Source organism: Nematostella vectensis, chromosome 2 (genome assembly GCF_932526225.1).
Source record: "Nematostella vectensis chromosome 2, jaNemVect1.1, whole genome shotgun sequence".
NCBI classification, from domain to species: domain Eukaryota; kingdom Metazoa; phylum Cnidaria; class Anthozoa; order Actiniaria; family Edwardsiidae; genus Nematostella; species Nematostella vectensis.
The window spans coordinates 15,998,643-16,020,209 of record NC_064035.1 but is presented as its reverse complement, the minus strand read 5'-3'; the positions used below and the strand labels follow the sequence as shown (position 1 = coordinate 16,020,209).

Sequence of the window (21,567 nt, the reverse complement as noted above, 5' to 3'; positions counted from 1 at the left end):
AGACAAAGCAATTTGTCCGCTATGGATTTTTTTCAGGTGCGAATTTCAAAGTAGGTAAATAACAGAGTGACTAAAAATAAAAATTCCACAATTTTTTTTAGAATTCCTCTTATAGATTTTGATAAAACGTCGACCAAGGTCTGATGTACAATATCCTATAGCTCATTTGTTAAAAATTTCCCTGTAGCGAACAGCACTTCGCGAATAGTGAATTTAACGGATTCACCGTTCCGTTGCTATAGAAACAGCAATGTAAACAAATGTTACATTTTCATAAAGTTCATCCCTAGCTACATGGCATGGCCAAACAGTTTTAAGATCCGATCCCTGTAGCAGAAGATAGTAGTTGTGAATCTCCTTAAAAGCTCCCCCTCAAATCCAAGCCCAAAAAAACGAAAAAAAATATTTTCGATAAAGCCTATTTTTGCTTAAACAAAATTCTTTAAAAAAAACCGTTGACTCAATTTATATGGTCTACGCTTCATTATAACTAAGCCCTATATAAAAAAAAAAGCTTGGAAGTTTGGTTAGAAATAATACCCTTTTCAGTTGCTTTTTAAACTAAGGTCAAATGAGCCGTATTCAATGCAAATGCTATAGATGAAACAATCGACTCTATTCATTTGCAGCATTTGCATTGAATACGGCTCATGGATAATACTACGTTTGAACTTAGTCAGCAGGACCCAAGTCGTGTTAAAAGTTTCCTGTGTAAAGACTTGCAAACAGGAAAGTGACTATTCTTTATTTATTAGTATTCGATTATACATTCTGAACGAATAAGGGGGTTTCTGTCGCCATTTTTTCTTGTACTTATTTAGTGATGGAGTCAGCAAAGATAGGAATGTTGTTGACGCGGCAGCCATGTTGGTGGTATGGGCAGTGACCAAGCTTCGCGGCGGTTTCCTTGTTGATAGTTTCCAGCAACTGCGAGGCAAAAAATAAGGAATATTGAAAGTTCATATTCTAAATGAATTGAGGAATTCCACCTAGCAGGTCGATATAGGAAGAACACCGCTGAGCTCACGATCACGCGTACGTGACATATTACACAGGATTATTGCTGCACCTGATTGATATGTTACAAGATCAATATTTAGACAGGTATATTTTTTATTTTCCGGGGTAAAGTTCGGCTGTCAACGCAGGCTAATTCTAGTGAACTCTAGCAGCAATGTCATGTTAGCCTTGATTTACATGGATCCGCTACGGACACGCCTCAATACGCATTATAAAGTGTGTATATAAATGCTGAACCTTGTATAATAAAATTACTTGACAATTCATGGTACCTTAAAGAACTTGGTGTACTCCTCTTTTCCTGTGCACTTCTCCTTCATCTCACTCATGAGCGCCCGGAGCTCGTAAGTGTTGTCTGCTCGGGCCTTGAAAGGGCAGGCTAAGTTACCCTTGGAGTCTTTGAATGCGGGACACTTGGCAGCGAGGCCTTTGAGCCTTGGGTCGTTGTAAGGGCATCCTCCTGACTTGAAGGCTTTGCAGTTCTTGATGATGTACTCGGTTGAAACGTCACCCTAAGGGGAACGAAAGATTGATTTGCAACATTTCCAATGTTGATAAAGTAAACGTGCAATAATGTGGACAAGGGAAGGACATATAGTCCTAGTCCAAAGTTAACGGGGAATTGTTTGGGTTATCCTAGCTCGAATATGGAGTTCTACTTCGCTAAAGACTCCCGTACTGTAGAATAGACCAAGCAATCCATCCATTCTTTCATTTAATAAGCTCTACCCGCTAAATCATATTCAAGAAATCCAAATAAAAATTAATTTGGTTCCTCTGCAAGTTTTACCGCGTCATTTAAGAATATTCTTGAAAAAATGATAACTACAATTTACCGCGTGACAGAAGATTCTCAATGGTATTCCCTCTAATAACTCATATTATGTGTAAGCTTCCATAAAAAGCCCTACCTTGTTAGCCATGATTTGCAGTAGTCTGGGATGTTAGTCCTATAACCCTCACCAGCTATGATCAGCTGAACTCTACGAATTTCAACTTATATAGCCAGCCTGGAGAAACCGGCTAGATAGCCTGACGAAACCGGTTAAACGAGATCAAAATCCCATACCTGTCTACACGGGAAGTGCGGGGTCACGGACCTTACATACTGTGTAATCAAGGTAGGGCAAAAGCCTCAATAGTTCAATAATGGGAAATTGAAATTCCATTCGTGTCATCCAATAGAACTCAAAACGCTTGGACTATGGTATGATTGTTCAAGGCCTCAGCACCTTCTTTCAAATCTATCAGTTGATACATTACTGTAAGAGGAGAAGGGGGAGGAGTCGGAATTTATCCTTGACTTGTGATAATCCTGGGCATGTATTATTCTCAATAGGGTTTCCTACAATAGGCCAAATTCCACCATTGCACGTGTGTTTCCTTTCCCCAGTGCAGGCGTGCATCTACGTTTCGCAATTCTAGCATCTCCCCGGCTATATATTGTGGATACGTTTGGGATTGTTTCACTCCACGTTCTTTCGACTGCACGAGAGCATGCAGGCCCGTACCCAGGTTTTTTTTAGGGGGGGGGGGGATGGAGGGGGTGAGTTTTCTGATAAAAATCTGACCACCCCAGAAAGAACAAATAGAGGTTTTTTTTTATGTAATTGCAGTAATTCCACGGGACATTTATTATCGGATTTGACTTATAGATTTATGGTATACCAAAGTGATCTAGAAATCCCTCCCTAAAATCCAAGCCCAAAAAATCGAAAAAATTATTTTCGATAAAGCCCATTTTATCTTAAACAAATTTCTTAAAAAAACCGTTGACTCAATTTATATGGTCTACTCTTCATTATAACTAAGTCCTATAAATAAAATCTTGGTTAGTTTGGTTAGAAATAATACCCTTTTCAGTTGCTTTTTAGACTAAGGTCAAATGAGCCGTATTCAATACAAATGCTGCAAATGTAGATGAAACAATCGACTCTATTCATTTGCAGCCGTGTTAAAAGTTTCCTGTGTGAAGACATGCAAAGACGAAAGTGACTTTATTCTTTATTTTTTAGTATTCGATTATACATTCTGAACAAATAAGGGGGTCTCTGACACCATTTGTTCTTGTACTTATTTAGTGATGGAGTCATCTAAGATAGGGATGTTGTTGAGGCGGCAGCCATGTAGTAGTAGTGTTTTGGCGCAGCTGGCGCAAGATTTGATCGGTCGCGCAAAAGTTTTTTTGATCGCATCTGCGCATGCGCGCGGGCGTCCTGCTCCGTCTTATCAGCGTGCGCGAGTTTGCCAAAGATCTCTTTCAAGGCTTGGCGGAGGTGTGCGGAGACTTTAGACCCTGTCTGATTTCTGGTCTAAAGACGTATGGGTCCCTAGATAAAATGACATTAAAGACGGAGGTTAAGATTAGAAATGGTGCGGCTACCGCCGGCGGTTGTTCGGTGCCGGAGGTGAATGTGAGTAACACTGCGGATGCGGAGCCTAAACATTGCTGTTATAACGCTGATTACTATGAAGACTCAGAATACAAAAGCTTCGACCTCGTTGGGTTTGTGGTCGGGGTCGTCACAATCGTCTCTGGTACTCTAGCAATGTTCGTCTCCATGCCACGGTATGGCGAAAAAAGGTGGGTCAGATACTAGTCCACGGATGTGGTGCGGAGACTTTAGACCGCACCGCCCCCACGCAGGCCCCTTCAGAAGTCTTAGCAACCACACACATCACACCCAGAGGGAGCTCGAGGGGCTAGCCTCTCGGCTTCACATCTAAAAAATTTTTGAAAAAGTGGCTTAAAGACATGAACAGTTTAATAAAATGGAGAGACGGACGGTTGAACGTACGGCTGAAGATCGGTCACCACCACCATACAATATCCCCGACGGACCGGTACCCAAGGTTAACGTCCCCATTCTCGTGCCGGGATTTGCACTGTTTGATCAAGCCCTCGCCAAATACGAGACTAGTAGAGCCTCCTTGGAAGGCGAGGGTAGTAGTAACGCCATTTGCAATCATGACGACCAAGTCACAGAAAACGGGGTCACTAGTTGCTTAGAGTGCGGGGAACAGATGCAGCGCGTGGTCGCGCACGAAAGGGAATGGCGTTTTTACGGACATTCCGGCGGCAAACGGTCTTCGAATCCAAGTCGGGTCCAGGTACGTAGGTCTGAGGATAGAGATATTGACAAGGATGTGGAAAACATGGGTTTTAGTGGGGTAATTGTAGCCAAAGCTAACGAGATATACACTCAGGTGACGAAAGGCCAGATTTTTCGCGGCGACCCACGGAAGGCGGTCGTCTTTGCGTGTATCTACTACGCCTACAAGATGTCCGGTAAGTGTCAGACACCGAAAACCTTGATGGAAACTTTTGGATTGAGCAAGAAGAGTTGCCTTAAGGGTCTAAAAATCTTTAGTGTTAACGCACCTAAAGATTACTTACTACACGGGGCGTCTCCCACCGTTGTGCATCACATTCACGATGTGATGGGTAAATTCTCGGCTTCTCTTGCACAAAAGGAGGAGGTAGTTCGGCTTTACTACAAGACTAAGAATCGCTCGTCTAAGTTGAATCGCGCTCGCCCACAATCCTTTGCGGCCGCTTTAACCTATTACTGGATACGGCAAAAAAAGATCGATATTACGCTTAAAAATTTCTCCGAAAGAGCCGGCGTCTCTGAGTTAACCATCGGTAGGAAAGCGAAAGAAGTGGCTACAGTCCTAGGTACGCCTGATGTGGTATGATATTTCCTGATTTCCAGAGAAATCAGGATTTCCAGAAAACTGTCAGTTCGGAGTAGATGTAAATTGGCACATCTAAAAAAATTTGATTAAATTGGTTTAAAGACGTGGATGTAATAACAAAATGGATATGCAAAGTGCTGGGAGTCTTACAAATCTCACCGTGGAGGATCAAGCCGCCATCTTGATGAGGTGGGGAGCCGCAGACTTTGACGCCGCCATGGGGAACGCGGCGGGGGAGGGGTGCGTCGAGATCGTGAGGTTGTGTAAGAGATGGGGTGCGACGGATTTCGAAAAGCCGATGGTCGAGGCCGCAAAGAATGGGCACGCCGAGATCGTTAAGATGTGTTGTGAGTTGGGCGCCTGTGACTTCGTATATCCAGCGTCCATGGCCGCGAAAGGCGGGCACGTAGAGGTTTTGAAGGTGATGGACGAGTATTGTGACGACGAAGAGGCCATGATCGGTGCTATGGGTACTGCGGCGGGGGAAGGTCAGGTGGGGGTTGTTGAGTTATTGATAGATTTGGGTGTCAGTGTCGATGTCGGTTGGGCCTCCGCTGAGGCGGCGTACAATGGCCACGTTGAGGTTCTAAAGTTGTTGAGAGAAAACTTCAGCGAGTTTGACCCGGACTATGCTATAATCTCGGCCACCCAATCCGGTAACCTTAAGATTGTGAGGTTGTGCTTGGAGTGGGGCGCGACCGATCTCAGTGGGCCTATGGGCTACGCACGGTTTTGGGGTCTACACGAAATTGTCGCGGTGCTACGTGCGGCGTGGAGGTGGGGCCTCGTGCACGAGGAGCTCCCGGAGAAGCTACACAAGGTGAGATTCCGTAGAAAGCTGGAGGACGAACTAATGCCAGTAGCTTGGCATCCTGACAGGTTTTGGGATTGGTGTCTTGATGAGCAAGAGAAGGAGATGTTGGAAGAGTGTTTCGATGGGTAGGCGTGAGAGACATGCTTTGGTATGTGGTGTCAAAAAAATTGAAAAGCGGTTTAAAGATGTGAACAGTTTGATAAAATGGAGGAACAAACGGTTGAACGTACGGCTGAAGAGCAGCCACCACCGCCGTCGGGTAGTCCCGAAGAACCCATCCTGTGCTCGATTTGTTTAGAGGAGGTGCAAAAAGAAACAAGCGCCGAGTTAGAATGCGGGCACGGAAATCATCTGAAATGTGTGCTTAGACTCCGCTCTGCGACCTGTCCAGTATGTAGGAGACCGTTAGTGAGCGATAAGCTATGCGTATGTGACCTGAATATTATGAGTATTGGATACAAAGAGCTCTCCGACGAAGAATCTTTCGATTATGAAGATCGCAGGAGGGAGTGCGAATCGTCTCATGCCTACTGCCTAAGTGTAGGATCGAGGTTCAGAGAGAAAGCATTAGAGTTCATGATGGAGACGGGGATTCAGCAAGCCATAGACGAGAGTCGTAACGAGTATGGCTTGCCGACCGTGCGGGATTTCCCGCGCGAAGTGAAATTTCTAGTCTACCTTGGACTGTTTGGCGGTGAGAATGATACCGAGACGCGGCGTGAAATCTTCCCGTCGATTGACGAGGGTGGTGATGTATTCGCCTCGTTTCTTAGAGGTAAAACCTTTGTGGTCGATAGAGATTTCGTTCGCGAGTTGGACTACCAGATATATCTTATGATGTGGGCAGAAGAGGAAAGGTTAGGGACGCGATGCGAGACGTTCGAACGGTCAAGATGGGATAGTTTACCGTTCGTAGATTGGTTTTTAACACCTCGTACTACCAGCTGGCTTTAGCTCACATCTAAAAAATTGAAAAGCGGTTTAAAGATGTGAACAGTTCAATAAAATGGAGGAACAAACGGTTGAACGTACGGCTGAAGAGCAGCCACCACCACCACATAATATTCTTGATGAACCGACACCTAACACTTATAAATGTCCTCACGGCAAAGTAAAATATTATTGCAAAGATTGTCACGGATCTCAAATATGCTCCCATAATCGAAGAAAAACGCGGTGTAGAGATTGCAATGGTAGTAGTATTTGTGAGCACAGGCGAGTGAGATATATCTGTAAAGACTGCAAGGGGAAAGGAATATGTGAGCACAACAAACAGAAATTCTTTTGTAAGTTATGCGGAGGGTCTCAAATATGCAAACACGGTAGACAAAGGTATCATTGTAGAACGTGTAGCGAAAATTAATATTGATCCAGCTAGTTTTGTAACGTGTCTCGCGTTACAAAATGCGTATTGCTTCTGACCCTACTTCGCAAGAGCTAGGCTCGTATGATGATGTGACGTCATACATTCCTAACCACCCCAACAACGGGCGGTTCTGAAAATAGGTTTTGTATCTACATCGAGAGTTCGTGGTTGTTAGGGAGATCTGGTATGCGGTCTATTGTTTAGCACGTGAACAGGTATTGTTTTATTGCAATACGTCACATCCGTACACGTGCGTCTCACATGCTACCGAAATAAATACCAAGCCAAACCAGCCGTGAAGGCTGTGATCATGACAAGGTTATTTTCGTGCTGCGTGTTCAAGGGTTTAGTCACGTCCGGCTTTGGGTTTGTTTTCGCTTCGGGTTTCGGTTTGTGAGCCGTGACTGACTCGGTATGGGGTAACACAATCTTTGAATGACCCATATTATGTTTTGGGATCGTTTTTATCTCGTTATTTATTGGATTTAGCCCCAATTTCATATCAGTAGTGGCTTTTTGTAATTTGTTATTATAACCAGCGATTGAAGTGTTGTTATTTATCACAAGATACGATGGGCTCAACCAACAACCGAGGGCGAAAGCCAAGTCTAGTTTTTGCCTCGCCTGTTGTAAAGCAAACTGATACCTTTGTATACTTTTTGATATATCGTTTTCTATCACTGCGCTTTCAAAGAGTTTCGAAAAGACTTGTTTCGTTTCTTGGGCTGAACCGCTATCACCGATGATTGACGACCGAGTTTGAACTTGTGCGCCTAGAATACAATAAACAAAGGCTTCTATGCTTTGATTTATCCTAGATAACCCAGCTTTGGTTAGACCCATTGATTTTTCTGGAAAGAATCACTCGTACTGAAACTCGGTTCTAGGGTCTTTCAGGTACTCGATCTCAAAGTGATTCATGTGTTCGTCGTCGCTTTTAGCAGCATCCCATTCGTCGTGTAATTGGTCAATGGTACCATAGGGTTTATACTTGTCGTTAGAAGATGACAATCCGTGATAATCGTAGTTATAAACATTTCCTAACCCATGATTTATCGGTCCAAGGAACCGAAAATCACCACCAGTTCGGAACTCTGTCATTAATTTCTGGTAAGCTGCTTCGCTGTAGAAGTTTTTATTCCAACTAAAGAGCTTATCTTTCGGAAGAGGACATTGTAGCTCATTTAATAGTCGTCTGATAGTGAAAATGATATGAAATCTGTAGAACGACCCCACTTGAGAGTCGTCAATCATGTCACGCGTCACACCACATCCAGCAGTAGCGCAAAACATAGCAAAATTTAAGGCTTGACTCCAATAACTGAGGTAGTAGTAGTGTTTTGGCGCAGCTGGCGCAAAATTTGATCGGTCGCGCAAAAGTTTTTTGATCGCGTCTGCGCATGCGCGAACACAGCCACACCCACCTGTCAATCATTTTGTCACGTGACAGCCACACCCACCTGTCAATCATTTTGTCACGTGACAGCCACACCCACCTGTCAATCATTTTGTCACGTGACAGCCACACCCACCTGTCAATCATTTTGTCACGTGACAGCCACGCCCACCTGTCAATCATTTTGTCACGTGTCGCACCTAGGGGGAGCTCGAGGGGCTAGCCTCTCAGCTTCACATCTAAAAAAATTTTGAAAAGTGGCTTAAAGACATGAACAGTTTAATAAAATGGAGAGACGGACGGTTGAACGTATGGTTGAAGATCAGTCACCACCACCATATAATATCCCCGGACGGGCCGGTACCCGAGATTAACGTCCCCATTCTCGTGTCGGAATTTGCACTGTTTGATCAAGCCCTCGCCAAATACGAGACTGATAGAGCCTCCTTGGAAGACGAGGGTAGTAGTAACGCCCTTTGCAATCATGACGACCTAGTCACAGAAAACGGGGTCACTAGTTGCTTAGAGTGCGGGGAACAGATGCAGCGCGTGATCGCGCACGAAGGGGAGTGGCGTTTTTACGGGAGTTCCGGCGGCAGGCGGTCTTCGGGTCCGAGTCGGGTCCAGGTACGCAGGTCTGAGGATAGAAATATTGACAAGGATGTGGAAAACATGGGTTTTAGTGGGGTGATTGTAGCCAAAGCTAACGAGATATACACTCAGGTGACGAAAGGCCAGATTTTTCGCGGCGACCCACGGAAGGCGATCGTCTTTGCATGCATCTACTACGCCTACAAGATGTCCGGTAAGTGTCAGACACCGAAAACCTTGATGGAAGCTTTTGGATTGAGCAAGAAGAGTTGCCTTAAGGGTCTAAAAATCTTTAGTGTTAACGCGCCTAAAGATTACTTACTACACGGGGCGTCTCCCACTGTTGTGCATCACATTCACGATGTGATGGGTAAATTCTCGGCTTCTCTTGCACAAAAGGAGGAGGTAGTTCGGCTTTACTACGGGACTAAGAATCGCTCGTCTAAGTTGAATCGCGCTCGCCCACAATCCTTTGCGGCCGCTTTAACCTATTACTGGATACGGCAAAAAAAGATCGATATTACGCTTAAAAATTTCTCCGAAAGAGTCAGCATCTCCGAGTTAACCATCGGTAGGAAAGCGAAAGAAGTGGCTACAGTCCTGGGTACGCCTGATGTGGTATGATATTTCCTGATTTCCAGAGAAATCAGGATTTCCAGAAAACTGTCAGTTCGGAGTAGATGTGAATTGGCACATCTAAAAAACTCGAAAAAATGGTTTAAAGACGTGGGCGGTACAATAAATAATGTCGGAATTGTCAATGTGGGAGGCCGCGAGGCGTGGAGACACCGGGTACTTGAAGAGGTGTAGGGAGTTGGGGGCGAGAAACTTCGATGTGGTCATAGTGTACGCGGCGGGTGCTGGACACACTGAGATTGTCGAATTGTGTAAAGAGTGGGGGGCGTCCGGCTTCGACTACGTCATGGAGGTCGCGGCGGAGGGTGGGCACGCCGGCATCGTCAAGATGTGCAAGAAGTGGGGTGCGACGGCCTACAATTGGGCAATGGCGTGTGCGGCGAGGAACGGACACACCGGGATCGTCAGGCTGTGCAAGGGGTGGGGTGCGACGGACCTCCTGGGGGCCGTAGTGCACGCGGCGGCTGGTGGGCACGTCGAGATCGTTAGGCTGTGTAAAGAGTGGGGCGCTGTGGAGTTTGACTGGGCTATGTCTGAAGCAGCGAAGTGCGGTCACGTTGAGGTCGTTAAATTGTGTAAAGAGTGGGGTGCCACCAACTTTGACGAGTCCATGGCGTCCGCCGCTGCGGACGGACACGTTGAAATCGTCAAGCTGTGCAAAGAGTGGGGCGCGACGAACTTCAACTCGGCCCTGTTATGGGCGGCGGGGCACGGTCACGCCGACGTCGTCGAGTTGTGCAAGGGTTGGGGTGCGACAGACTTTGAGAAACCAATGTGGGAGGCATATGGGGGCGGCTTTGGTGAAGAAGCCGAGGTGTGGGAGCGCGAGAGTGGTTTCGATAAGACCGTGGCGCTGTGCCGTGGAGGTCTTTGGTGGGACGCTATACACGAGGAACTGTTCAAGTACCACCACAAACGCAGATTTCTCAGGGACCTTGAGGACGAGCTTTTACCCAAGACTTGGCATCCTGACAGGTTTTGGGATTGGTGTCTTGATGAGCAAGAGAAGGAAATGTTGGAAGAGTGTTTCGGTGGGTGGGCGTGAGAGGCATGCTTTGGTATGTGGTGTCAAAAAAATTGAAAAGCGGTTTAAAGATGTGAACAGTTTGATAAAATGGGGGAACAAACGGTTGAACGTATGGCTGAAGAGCAGCCACCACCGCCGTCGGGTAGTCCCGAAGAACCCATCCTGTGCTCGATTTGTTTAGAGGAGGTGCAAAAAGAAACAAGCGCCGAGTTAGAATGCGGGCACGGAAATCATCTGAAATGTGTGCTTAGACTCCGCTCTGCGACCTGTCCAGTATGTAGGAGACCGTTAGTGAGCGATAAGATATGCGTATGTGACCTGAATATTATGAGCATTGGATACAAAGAGCTCTCCGACGAAGAATCTTTCGATTATGAAGATCGCAGGAGGGAGTGCGAATCGTCTCATGCCTACTGCCTAAGTGTAGGATCGAGGTTCAGAGAGAAAGCATTAGAGTTCATGATGGAGACGGGGATTCAGCAAGCCATAGACGAGAGTCGATACGTCATAGACGAGAGTCGTAACGAGTATGGCTTGCCGACCGTGCGGGATTTCCCGCGCGAAGTGAAATTTTTAGTTTACCTTGGACTGTTTGGCGGTGAGAATGATACCGAGACGCGGCGTGAAATCTTCCCGTTGATTGATGAGGGTGGTGATGTATTCGCCTCGTTTCTTAGAGGTAAAACCTTTGTGGTTGATAGAGATTTCGTTCGCGAGTTGGACTACCAGATGTATCTTATGATGTGGGCAGAAGAGGAAAGGTTAGGGACGCGATGCGAGACGTTCGAACGGTCAAGATGGGATAGTTTACCGTTCGTAGATTGGTTTTTAACACCTCGTACTACCAGCCGACTTAAGCTCACATCTAAAAAAATTGAAAAGCGGTTTAAAGATGTGAACAGTTTGATAAAATGGAGGAACAAACGGTTGAACGTACGGCTGAAGAGCAGCCACCACCACCACATAATATTCTTGATGAACCGACACCTAACACTTATAAATGTCCTCACGGCAAAGTAAAATATTATTGCAAAGATTGTCACGGATCTCAAATATGCTCCCATAATCGAAGAAAAACGCGGTGTAGAGATTGCAATGGTAGTAGTATTTGTGAGCACAGACGAGTGAGATATATCTGTAAAGACTGCAAGGGGAAAGGAATATGTGAGCACAACAAACAGAAATTCTTTTGTAAGTTATGCGGAGGGTCTCAAATATGCAAACACGGCAGACAAAAGCATCATTGTAGAACGTGTAGCGAAAATTAATATTGATCCAGTTAGTTTTGTAACGCGCCTCACGTTACAAAATGCGTATTGCTTCTAACCCTACTTCGCAAGAGCTAGGCTCGTATGATGATGTGACGTCATACATTCCTAACCACCCTAACAACGAGCGGTTCTGAAAATAGGTTTTGTATCTACATCGAGAGTTCGTGGTTGTTAGGGAGATCTGGTATGCGGTCTATTGTTTAGCACGTGAACAGGTATTGTTTTCTTTCAATACGTCACGTCCGTACACGTGCATCTCACATGCTACCGAAATAGATACCAAGCCAAGCCAGCCGCGAAGGCTGTGATCATGACAAGGTTATTTTCGTGCTGCGTGTTCAAGGGTTTAGTCACGTCCGGCTTTGGGTTTGTTTTCGCTTCGGGTTTCGGTTTGTGAGCCGTGACTGACTCGGTATGAGGTAACACAATCTTTGAATGACCCATATTATGTTTTGGGATCGTTTTTATCTCGTTATTATCGCATGCACGGACAAAGGCTAAACCACCAACAAAACTGGATGTGCGGAAGATCAGGAGTGGTGACATGAAGGCTAAGCTACAACACGAAATGAATGAGGCCCTGAAAAATCTTGAAGAGATGGATGGGAGTGAGATTGAGGCACAGTGGAATACTCTGAAGACAGTTGTGTATGAAACAGCAGAAAAAGTATGTGAGAAGCCGAAACGAAAACACCAAGACTGGTTTGATGAAAACGATAAACATCTGGAATGTCTGCTGGAAAAGCGGAATGCTGCTAGAGCCAATATGCTGCAAACAAACACAAGGTCCAACAAGAATAAGTACACGGCTGCAAGGAGGGTACTTCAGCAGTACACGAGAAAGCTCAAGACAGACTGGTGGGAACGAAAGGCAGAAAGTCTACAACAGGCATCGGATGTAAATGATATGAAGGGCTTCTACAACGGACTACGAGAGGTGTACGGTCCTGCAAAGCGTGGGTCAACCCAACTCACTGCTACTGACGGATGCACAATACTTCAGGAGAAATCGGAGATCCTAAACAGATTTGCCGATCATTTTGACCAACTCCTGAATGTATCAGGGCTTGTGGATGAGGGAGCACTCAACAGTCTCCAAACAAGACCAGAGGTAGTGTGCCTTTCTGAGCCGCCAGACATAAAGGAGGTTGTGGATGCAATCGATGCTACACAAGAGGGGAAATCACCTGGTAAATGTGGTATACCTGCGGAAATCTGGAAGCATGGTGGTACAGAGATTGTGTCCAAGCTGCATAAACTTGTCCTCAAAGTCTGGTCAGCGGAGAACACACCTCATGACTGGAGAGATGCCAGTATTATCCCTATTTTCAAGAAAGGTAGTCGGAGAGACTGTGGAAATTACAGAGGTATATCCTTGCTCTCCATCGCTGGTAAGATCCTCTCTCGTGTTCTGCTGAACAGGATTAACAGACACATAGCACCAGTCATACTGCCCGAGTCCCAGTGTGGTTTCAGGAGTGGCAGGGGCACAATGGACATGATTTTCTGTCTGCGACAGACCCAGGAGAAGTGTATAGAGCAAAACATGCCGCTATATGCAGTGTTCATTGACTTCTCAAAAGCCTTTGACACTGTATCGAGAGAGGCACTCTGGCAGGTCCTGGTCAAATTTGGCTGTCCACCCAAGTTTGTCAATGTTATACGATTCCTCCATAGCGGTATGAAAGCTTCTGTATCCCAAGGCGGAAACGACTCGAAGCAATTCGATGTCTCCAATGGAGTAAAGCAAGGGTGCGTCCTGGCGCCAACGCTCTTTTCTCTATACCTGTCGGCCATGTTGGAGATAGCCTTCAAGGACTGTGTTGATGGGGTGTCAATCCAAACAAGGCATAACGCCGACCTATTCAATGTTGCTCACTTCAAAGCGAAAAGGAAAACATGCCAGGTCATAGTACGAGAAATGCTGTATGCGGACGACAGCGCATTGGTGGCACATGATGTGGAAAGTATGCAGAGATTAGTAGACAGATTCTCCTCAGCTGCAGAACAATTCAGCCTGAAAATCAACATCAAAAAGACAGAGTGCTTATTTCAACCAGTGAAGCGTCAGACATTGACTCAATTCCCTGGCGAAATCCATGTAAGAAATGAGACCCTGGTCCAGACCAAAGACTTTGTGTACTTGGGAAGTACCATCTCTGACAATGCACGAATAGATAATGAGATCACCTTCAGAAAGGGGAAGGCCAGCGCAGCATATGCTAAGCTGAGAGAGCGGCTGTGGGACAACCATCACGTATCGCTCAAGGTTAAAGGCAAGGTCTATCGAGCAGTTGTCTTATCTGCCCTAGTATACGGTGCAGAAACATGGACTGTATATCGCAGCCAGGTGAAAAATTTACATGCATATATGATGCGACACCTGAGAGAAATAATGAAAATTACTTGGATGGATAAAGTCACAAACAAAGAGATATACAAGAGGACCGGATTACGGTCAATGGCTGACACACTCATTGAGAAAAATCTCAGATGGACTGGGCATGTTCACCGCATGGACACTGACAGATTGCCTAGGCAGCTGCTCTACTCTCAGCTCACGACAGGGACCAGGAATCAGGGTCGGCCTAGACTCAGGTTCAAAGATGTGGTAAAGAGGAACCTGAAGTGGAGGGATATAAGCTCAAACTCTTGGCAAACCACTGCTCGGGATCGTCCAGCATGGAGAGTTAAGATCAAAGGACCAACACAATAGAACAGTCATCGTCGCCTCGACGGACTGCCAATGATTTATTGGATTTAGCCCCAATTTCATATCAGTAGTGGCTTTTTGTAATTTGTTATTATAACCAGCGATTGAGGTGTTGTTATTTATCACAAGATACGATGGGCTCAACCAACAACCGAGGGCGAAAGCCAAGTCTAGTTTTTGCCTCGCCTGTTGTAAAGCAAACTGATACCTTTGTATACTTTTTGATATATCGTTTTCTATCACTGCGCTTTCAAAGAGTTTCGAAAAGACTTGTTTCGTTTCTTGGGCTGAACCGCTATCACCGATGATTGACGACCGAGTTTGAACTTGTGCGCCTAGAATACAATAAACAAAGGCTTCTATGCTTTGATTTATCCTAGACAACCCAGCCTTGGTTAGTCCCTTTGATTTTTCTGGAAAGAACCACTCGTACTGAAACTCGGTTCTAGGGTCTTTCAGGTACTCGATCTCAAAGTGATTCATGTGTTCATCGTCGCTTTTAGCAGCATCCCATTCGTCGTGTAATTGGTCAATGGTACCATAGGGTTTATACTTGTCGTTAGAAGATGACAATCCGTGATAATCATAGTTATAAACATTTCCAAACCCATGATTTATCGGTCCAAGGAACCGAAAATCACCACCAGTTCGGAACTCTGTCATTAATTTCTGGTAAGCTGCTTCGCTGTAGAAGTTTTTATTCCAACTAAAGAGCTTATCTTTCGGAAGAGGACATTGTAGCTCATTTAATAGTCGTCTGATAGTGAAAATGATATGAAATCTGTAGAACGACCCCACTTGAGAGTCGTCAATCATGTCACGCGTCACACCACATCCAGCAGTAGCGCAAAACATAGCAAAATTTAAGGCTTGACTACAATAACTGAGGTTCGGGGCGTCGAGCCACCTGCTAGCCTCCTTTGCTGTTCTGAATACTAGCTCGCTGTCGGTGAATATGTCCCTAAAAACAAAGTGTGTCTTCACCTTTGGTGTTATAAAAACATCAAAAGAGACGTAGTTATTTTTCGTAGGGTTTTCGTCCCATGGTGATATTCTGTATTCTGCACGCGCGTCTAGTCTATATTGTTTTGGAAATCCAAACAGTTGCTGAACCGTTTCCTTGTATGCCTGTGCGTCATCGGTGACCAGAAAATCCTGTATATTCTCGGGTTTCCAGCTATTACCAGGGAAGTGATATAACGTTTTGACTAGATTCCCATTCTTGTCGAATGGATCGTATTCGTCCCCATTGAAAACGAATTGCACATCGCCATGCTCGTCGGCAGAGAACCTAAAGCGTGAATAGTAAGGGTACCTTTTCACAAATTCTGTAAACTTCATCTTATATGTTCTTCATTTACCATGTAAGATTTTTTTAAATCAGTTCTTTGCATACCTCAATTCGTAGATCCATCCAACGGGGGTTCTTTCGAACAGAAATTTCACCGAGCGGGTCGACCCGCCAGATCTTTCAAAATCTCTTCTCTTACTGTTTCCCTCAGCTTGGTAATGTTTACGTTTTTTTCGTCCTCTTTTCCTGACTTTTGACGAATCTGGAGCTTTAGAGCCTCAAACTTATCCACCTCATTCAAGATCAATGAAAACTCTTCATCTGATATTTTGTTGTCTTTCAAAGCTTTAGAAACCAAATCACGTATGCTATTCACCTTTGCCCCTGCCATCGCCGCCGTTTGGTCGTGCTTAGAGACTTTTCGCGACAGTCGTTTAGAAACTGCCGCACAGCCTACAGACGTAAGACCAAAAACACCGGCCAAAGCACCCAACGGAACTCCAACGATGATACCCAAACCTGACAGAGAAGTTCCTAAACCACTAGACCCAAGAATGACGGATGCGAGTCCTAAGCCCACACTTACCTTTGAAAACACGCTCTGCGCTCGTTTATACTTTTTCCTCACGTTCTCGTAATGTTTAACTTCTTGTTCCAAACTTCCCAAAACATCGTGGGTCTTTTGAAGTCTAAAGTTATCACCACGTTGTGGTACATTTGGGTAGATTGAATTGTATTCTTCCATAGTTTTATTATGGAGAGAGGCTATTCTTTAAGTAATTTCTAAGATTAGACGTATCGGGTAGAGGCCACGCTCTATTGTATTTCCGTCGCCGTCCTTTACACTAAAACGGAGACTACTCACGTAACCGACTGATGTGGTACTGACCTGTATCGGATCGTGTGGATTAAGGTATATCTTTCCTTCATCAAGCTCTATAGATGTTAGGATTTGTGAGGGCGCCCCTTGTTGGAGGGAGTCAGACGCGTTCACAAGATCGCAGTGGATAAAAATAGCCTCGTGACCTATCATCTTTATCTCGTGGCGAGTGTTTGCTTCCAGCTCCCTGGTCTTGAGTCCTAACAGGCAGGCGAGCGGCTCATTCAACACGACGTTCCGATGAACTTCGAGTGACGAGTCTCTAATAGAGACTGACTTTTCACCAAGACGCATACCCCCATCTATTTGACGTTTTAGCGTCTCGATCGTATACTGCCCCGCGGGGATCCTAAGGATAATGTTCTCACCGTCGGAGACCGTTCCCTCGCTTGAGAGACTGTTACAACGATTATGAAACGCACATCCTCGCAGCGCGATAAACCGCGGCTTTTCAATAGGTTGTTCTAAATAGACAGTAAAGTCAGCAACTTTTCCTTCAATGTAGAGTAATACCATTTGTTATGATTTCCGTCTCCTTTTAAACCGTTCTACGAAATACAGGACGGCGGCGACGATGAGAAGCCAAGCGTTTTTAGCTAAAAAGCCAACAACTTCACCTGCCGTTCTAAATATGAAACTAGCTATCGCACCAACCATTCCTGGGAGTATTTCTCCTAATTTTTTGCCTATTGTTTTCAGACCATTTCCAACACCTTTTGCAACACTAGTCAGCCCAGCTTTCAGATTGCTTACAATAACACCAACTATAACACCAGTGGCAGTTAGAACAGCAGCGACTGTAAATCCGTATTTCTTAAAAATCGCTTTGACACGATCTTTCAACGACATTCTCTCTTCAAGATTTTCTCTCTCCAATCGATTCTCTTCCAAAGTCTCATCTATGACAGAATTTCTTTCGCTGAGCTCTTCATTTTTACGATCTATAGCTCTTAGTCTTTCTTGGTTAGTTGTTTCACTTCGTTCCTCATTATTTTTTCTCATTTGCTCGGTGTTTCTCTCTTCTTCTTCTCTGAGTGTATTACCTGTAGCGTCTAGTTCATCGAGTTGAATCTGAATTTGCTTGTACTTTCCGGATCTGATTTTGGCGTCAACACTCTTCCGCACCGTTTTATCTTCATTATACAACCTTTCTGGTCTAGTCCAACCACCTTTTCTTGCAGAAAAGAAGGAAATGAATTGTTTTCCTCTTTCAATCGTTGAAATCTGAACTAGATTTTCATCAAGATCTGGATATTTCGATAACAAAAGGTTTACCCTAAGTGTGTCCGTTGAAGAAGAACCTCTCATATTCTGTAATTCCATGTATTCGGGGACAACCCTCCCGGGGTTTCGTGTTTTCCATAAATCAATCAACCTCCTATTCACATAGCTTGCACCTCTACCAAATCTATTTGAAATCCTTTCATTCCATGATTCTCTTCCCTCACCATCGTTTGGAATAAGAGAATCATAATCTTCGTCTACAGTAGTATTCAAATCTTCTCTACCTTCTTCTGTTGTGGGATCAAATTCTATATCCATTTCTTATTTTGTTTGAAGATAAGAAATCTTTAAGTGATCTTTACACCGAATATGCTCAGAGCCATTTACTCGCCACATAGCCAAGAGCTACCATTCCACCTCCAACGTACGCCATCTCTCCCATCTTTTGGTTGCTACTTGGTCTGTAGTAATCTGAGAGCTCAGGCTCTTTCAAATCAAAATCTGGATGTGTTTGAGCGTATAGTTTGAAAGCCTGATCGGTCTCCTTATCATTCTGGTCTGCACGAAGTTTATTATTATATTCTTCCCCCAACCAATCCTGATATTCCTGTCGTTTTTTCTGCCAATCACCCATTGCTTGTTGATACTTTTCAAGCGCTTTATCGTGTCTTATTTTTTCTTTATCGACATGAGTAGCGTCAGAAGATAAGTATCTCGCTAGGTAACTCCCTCCAACGAATGCCGTCGCATTAAGAATAGCCCCACCAATCATCAATGCTATAGTTGCCATTTATTAATCAATCTATAAAATCTTTAAGTCGCCTACAGCGGTTTTGGCAAAATCTTTTGTGTTTCCAGATAATCTTTCAGATACATACTACCGGACAGGACAGCAACCCATTTAGCATAGTTTGTAACACTCGACGAAGGGTCGTTGATAAACGATTCTTTCATAGCCTTTTTAGCAACATAACCTACGCCGGCGGCCAGTCCGACAATGACTGCTGAGTCGGTGATCGTTTTCACAAGTTTGTTTTCAGTTGACATGATTTTATTTATTACAGATTCAGGTAATCTTTAAATCACAACATTCCTATTTTTGGCGTCGCGTTCGAGAGGCTAGCCCCCCGAGCTCCCCCTAGGTGGGGGGTGGGCCTCTCGAGAGTTTCGGTCTCGTTGACGTTAATCTTAGACGGTTCGCCCTCTTTCTTTTTATAAAAACGCATATACATATCCAACGCGGTAAACCCTATTCCAACTAGAGACAGTACAGTTGTAAACGATAGCTCTGGAATCCAAGCGTCCGCTTTGCGGTGGGGTGTCTCCGCCTGTGTAGCGTCTTCTGAGCTCGCCTCCGCGTCACGTTTCATCTCCCTAGCAAGTGCTTCTTTAGCCCTCCTATTATATTCGGCGAGTTTCTTACCAGCAGCGACTTTTTTAGGATCTTTCTCCTTGCTTTTTGTCGGTTGTGGGTTCCTAGTAATCTGTTCAACCTCTTGATTTTCGTCAGACATTTCTTATTTCGATTTACAATAAGAAACATAATCTTTAAATGGCGTCTTAGTAGTTTGCTCAAGAGCTTGCTTAGGCGTGCTCAAGAGTTTGCTCAGTTGTGCTTGAAAGTTCTTGAAGTTTGTTGGAAGTCTCCTGTGAAGGTGTTAGTTTAACATGCTTAGCGACCCGGAAGAGACCGCTAGCAAGTGCTACCATCCTTCCTCCCTTCAACACCAAGAGACCTGCAAAGTTTGACAATTCGCGTTTAACCAACTCGTCGTTCTGTAAGTCTTTGCTAAGCGCTTCAGTGTCATCTACAGGAACCACGTAGGAAATGACTTGAGACACCGCTTGAAGTGCCGATTCTACTAATCCATCAGTAACTTGCTTGCCTAAGACAGTCTGGTAGCGAACAAAGTACTTTTCGACGTCTTTCGCCGAGAGCTTCTTGATATCACCAAGACTCATACCGACACCAAGAAATTCCTTCGTAGTCCCAAGAGATGCGAGAATAGCCAGCGATTCTCGTTTGACTTCAACATCATCTTCGGGAGGCGCACCCCTCGAACTCCCCTTAGACTCAGGCTCCTCTCCCATATAATCCTCAATGCTTGCCATCTTATTTTGTAAGTAGACCAAGATGTTTTTAAACCACTTCGAGGGGCCAGCCCCTCGAGCTCCCCAACTTTTCTCTAATCAGGGCTCACCGCGTGGCAGGAATCTCCAAATAACGTTGGAATGGATGCCGTAGACAAAAACAGAGTCTAGAATACTTTTCAGTTTTCAGCAGTTCTACAAACTTTTTACGAGTCTCGACGTCTAAGTCACCCCCATAATCTTCAAACAGTGTTTTGGTACCGATTTGAGATGGATTATGGAATGTAACCACACAGGCGACGTTATCACGGAAGGGCTTTGCTATGGATGTTAATTGTTGCGTCAATACCCACACTGATAACCCATCGTGTCTCCCTGAGAACGCTAGATCGATAAACTTGTTCGAGCGTTGCTTTAGATCTTTCGATACAGCACAGTCATCCAAAACGAGTAACGTATTTGTACCAGAAAATAGCGCCGCACAATCTGTTAGTAACTCGTTAATCTCATCGGTGTTACTAGCATCCGGTGATAATACTAAGAAACGTTTATCTCCGTGAGCAAATCTATGATAGGACTTGTTTTTCGCATAAGTCGGGCAAATCAACACAATGTATTCAAACACATTGCGGAACGGCCCTCGAAGCTGTTCCGTGAGGTACTTTGTCTTCCCACAATTAGTAGGTCCTGTGATAATACAATGAAAAGGAACTTTCTCCCGTAATTCTTCCATTCTTTTTGTATTATCACACAAGTCCTTTTTAATACATAATTGCTCTCAAATTCGAGTTCATAACCTCCATCAACGCGTCGGCTACTACAAACATGTAGCAGGTGATGTTTCCCGTTCCTCCAACTTTTCGTTTCATCTCGAGTTTTACTCCGTCCCGCGTGTTGTTCAAGACCAGACCTCCTCCGTGAATGCTGTTATCTGGGTGTGCCCTCAAGTCGATCCACAGAGCAAACTTGTTATTAGCGTAAAAATCCTTTTGCTTAACACCCTCTCTACCGAAACGTTTCTTTACCGACTCCCAGAGGTCCGGCGGTGTCATCCCCTTGGAGTAGAGACGGTTTGGCATGCCATCCACATTAATGTTGATCGATGTGATACTTGGATTGACAAACTTTTCGGAATCTCTTGTTCCTCCGGTGTAGCTCTCTGTGAACAGGCACAATATCCCTGTCATTGACCTCCTCGGCAGATTAATGTGCTCGTTTATGACACTATCATTAGGTTTGGAAATGGTGAACGTTTTGTGGAGAATGACGTTCTCGTAAAAGAATCCTCTACCAACCTGATAAGCCGACAACGCCTCACGAGCCAAGTATTCACTTGAGATGCAAGCATATTCCAACTCGAGGTTTGTGATTGTGTACGTTGGAGTCTTGACCGTGTCAGCATAAACAACGACGTCGGAAACTGGGGCTAGAGTAATTTCAAAGGTTAGCGGATGAGGTATCGCCTTTGGATAAAAGGCCCCATGCTCGCTGAGAATAGGATGGTCGAGTGGAATGCAGTACTTGGTGTTGTGAACTGTCGCAAGAGCT

At 44.8% G+C, this 21,567-nt stretch overlaps 3 protein-coding genes and 1 long non-coding RNA gene across 5 annotated transcripts; 2 read left to right on the top strand and 2 right to left on the bottom strand.

Moving 5' to 3' along the window:
- Window positions 1-724: 724 nt before the first annotated feature.
- On the bottom strand, window positions 725-2,067 carry LOC125560988. Its single transcript, XM_048723714.1, has 3 exons — window positions 1,932-2,067; window positions 1,293-1,532; window positions 725-927 (listed from the first exon to the last, which is right to left on the bottom strand). Exons 1-3 carry the CDS (start codon window positions 1,941-1,943, stop codon window positions 814-816), a joined length of 366 nt encoding a protein of 121 aa, XP_048579671.1. The 5' UTR covers window positions 1,944-2,067; the 3' UTR covers window positions 725-813.
- Window positions 2,068-3,792: 1,725 nt separating this feature from the next.
- Window positions 3,793-4,719, top strand: LOC125559867 (transcription initiation factor IIB-like). Its single transcript, XM_048721965.1, has one exon. It carries the CDS (start codon window positions 3,793-3,795, stop codon window positions 4,717-4,719), a length of 927 nt encoding a protein of 308 aa, XP_048577922.1.
- Window positions 4,720-8,489: 3,770 nt separating this feature from the next.
- LOC125560984 lies at window positions 8,490-17,584 on the bottom strand. Of its 2 annotated transcripts, none has more exons than XM_048723709.1 (2): window positions 16,714-17,584; window positions 8,490-8,534 (listed from the first exon to the last, which is right to left on the bottom strand). In XM_048723709.1, exons 1-2 carry the CDS (start codon window positions 17,218-17,220, stop codon window positions 8,529-8,531), a joined length of 513 nt encoding a protein of 170 aa, XP_048579666.1. In that variant the 5' UTR covers window positions 17,221-17,584; the 3' UTR covers window positions 8,490-8,528. The 2 variants fall into 2 exon arrangements, with proteins under 2 accessions (XP_048579666.1, XP_048579665.1); XM_048723708.1 differs by lacking the exon at window positions 8,490-8,534 and adding an exon at window positions 8,554-8,932.
- Window positions 15,421-17,204, top strand: LOC116607904. Its single transcript, XR_007306989.1, has 2 exons — window positions 15,421-15,831; window positions 16,170-17,204. It is a non-coding gene; the product is annotated as an uncharacterized LOC116607904 (long non-coding RNA).
- Window positions 17,585-21,567: the final 3,983 nt, after the last annotated feature.

Coding starts and splice junctions, on each gene's coding strand:
- LOC125560988 (XM_048723714.1), bottom strand. Junction 928..1,292: donor AGTACACCAAGTTCTTTAAG/GTACCATGAATT, acceptor TTTGCCTCGCAG/TTGCTGGAAACTATCAACAA.
- LOC125560984 (XM_048723708.1), bottom strand. CDS start 17,220: ATGGTATTACTCTACATTGAAGGAAAAGTTGCTGACTTTACTGTCTAT. Junction 8,933..16,713: donor ATCCACACGATCCGATACAG/GTCAGTACCACA, acceptor TTCTATCCTCAG/ACCTGCGTACCTGGACCCGA.
- LOC125559867 (XM_048721965.1), top strand. CDS start 3,793: ATGGAGAGACGGACGGTTGAACGTACGGCTGAAGATCGGTCACCACCA.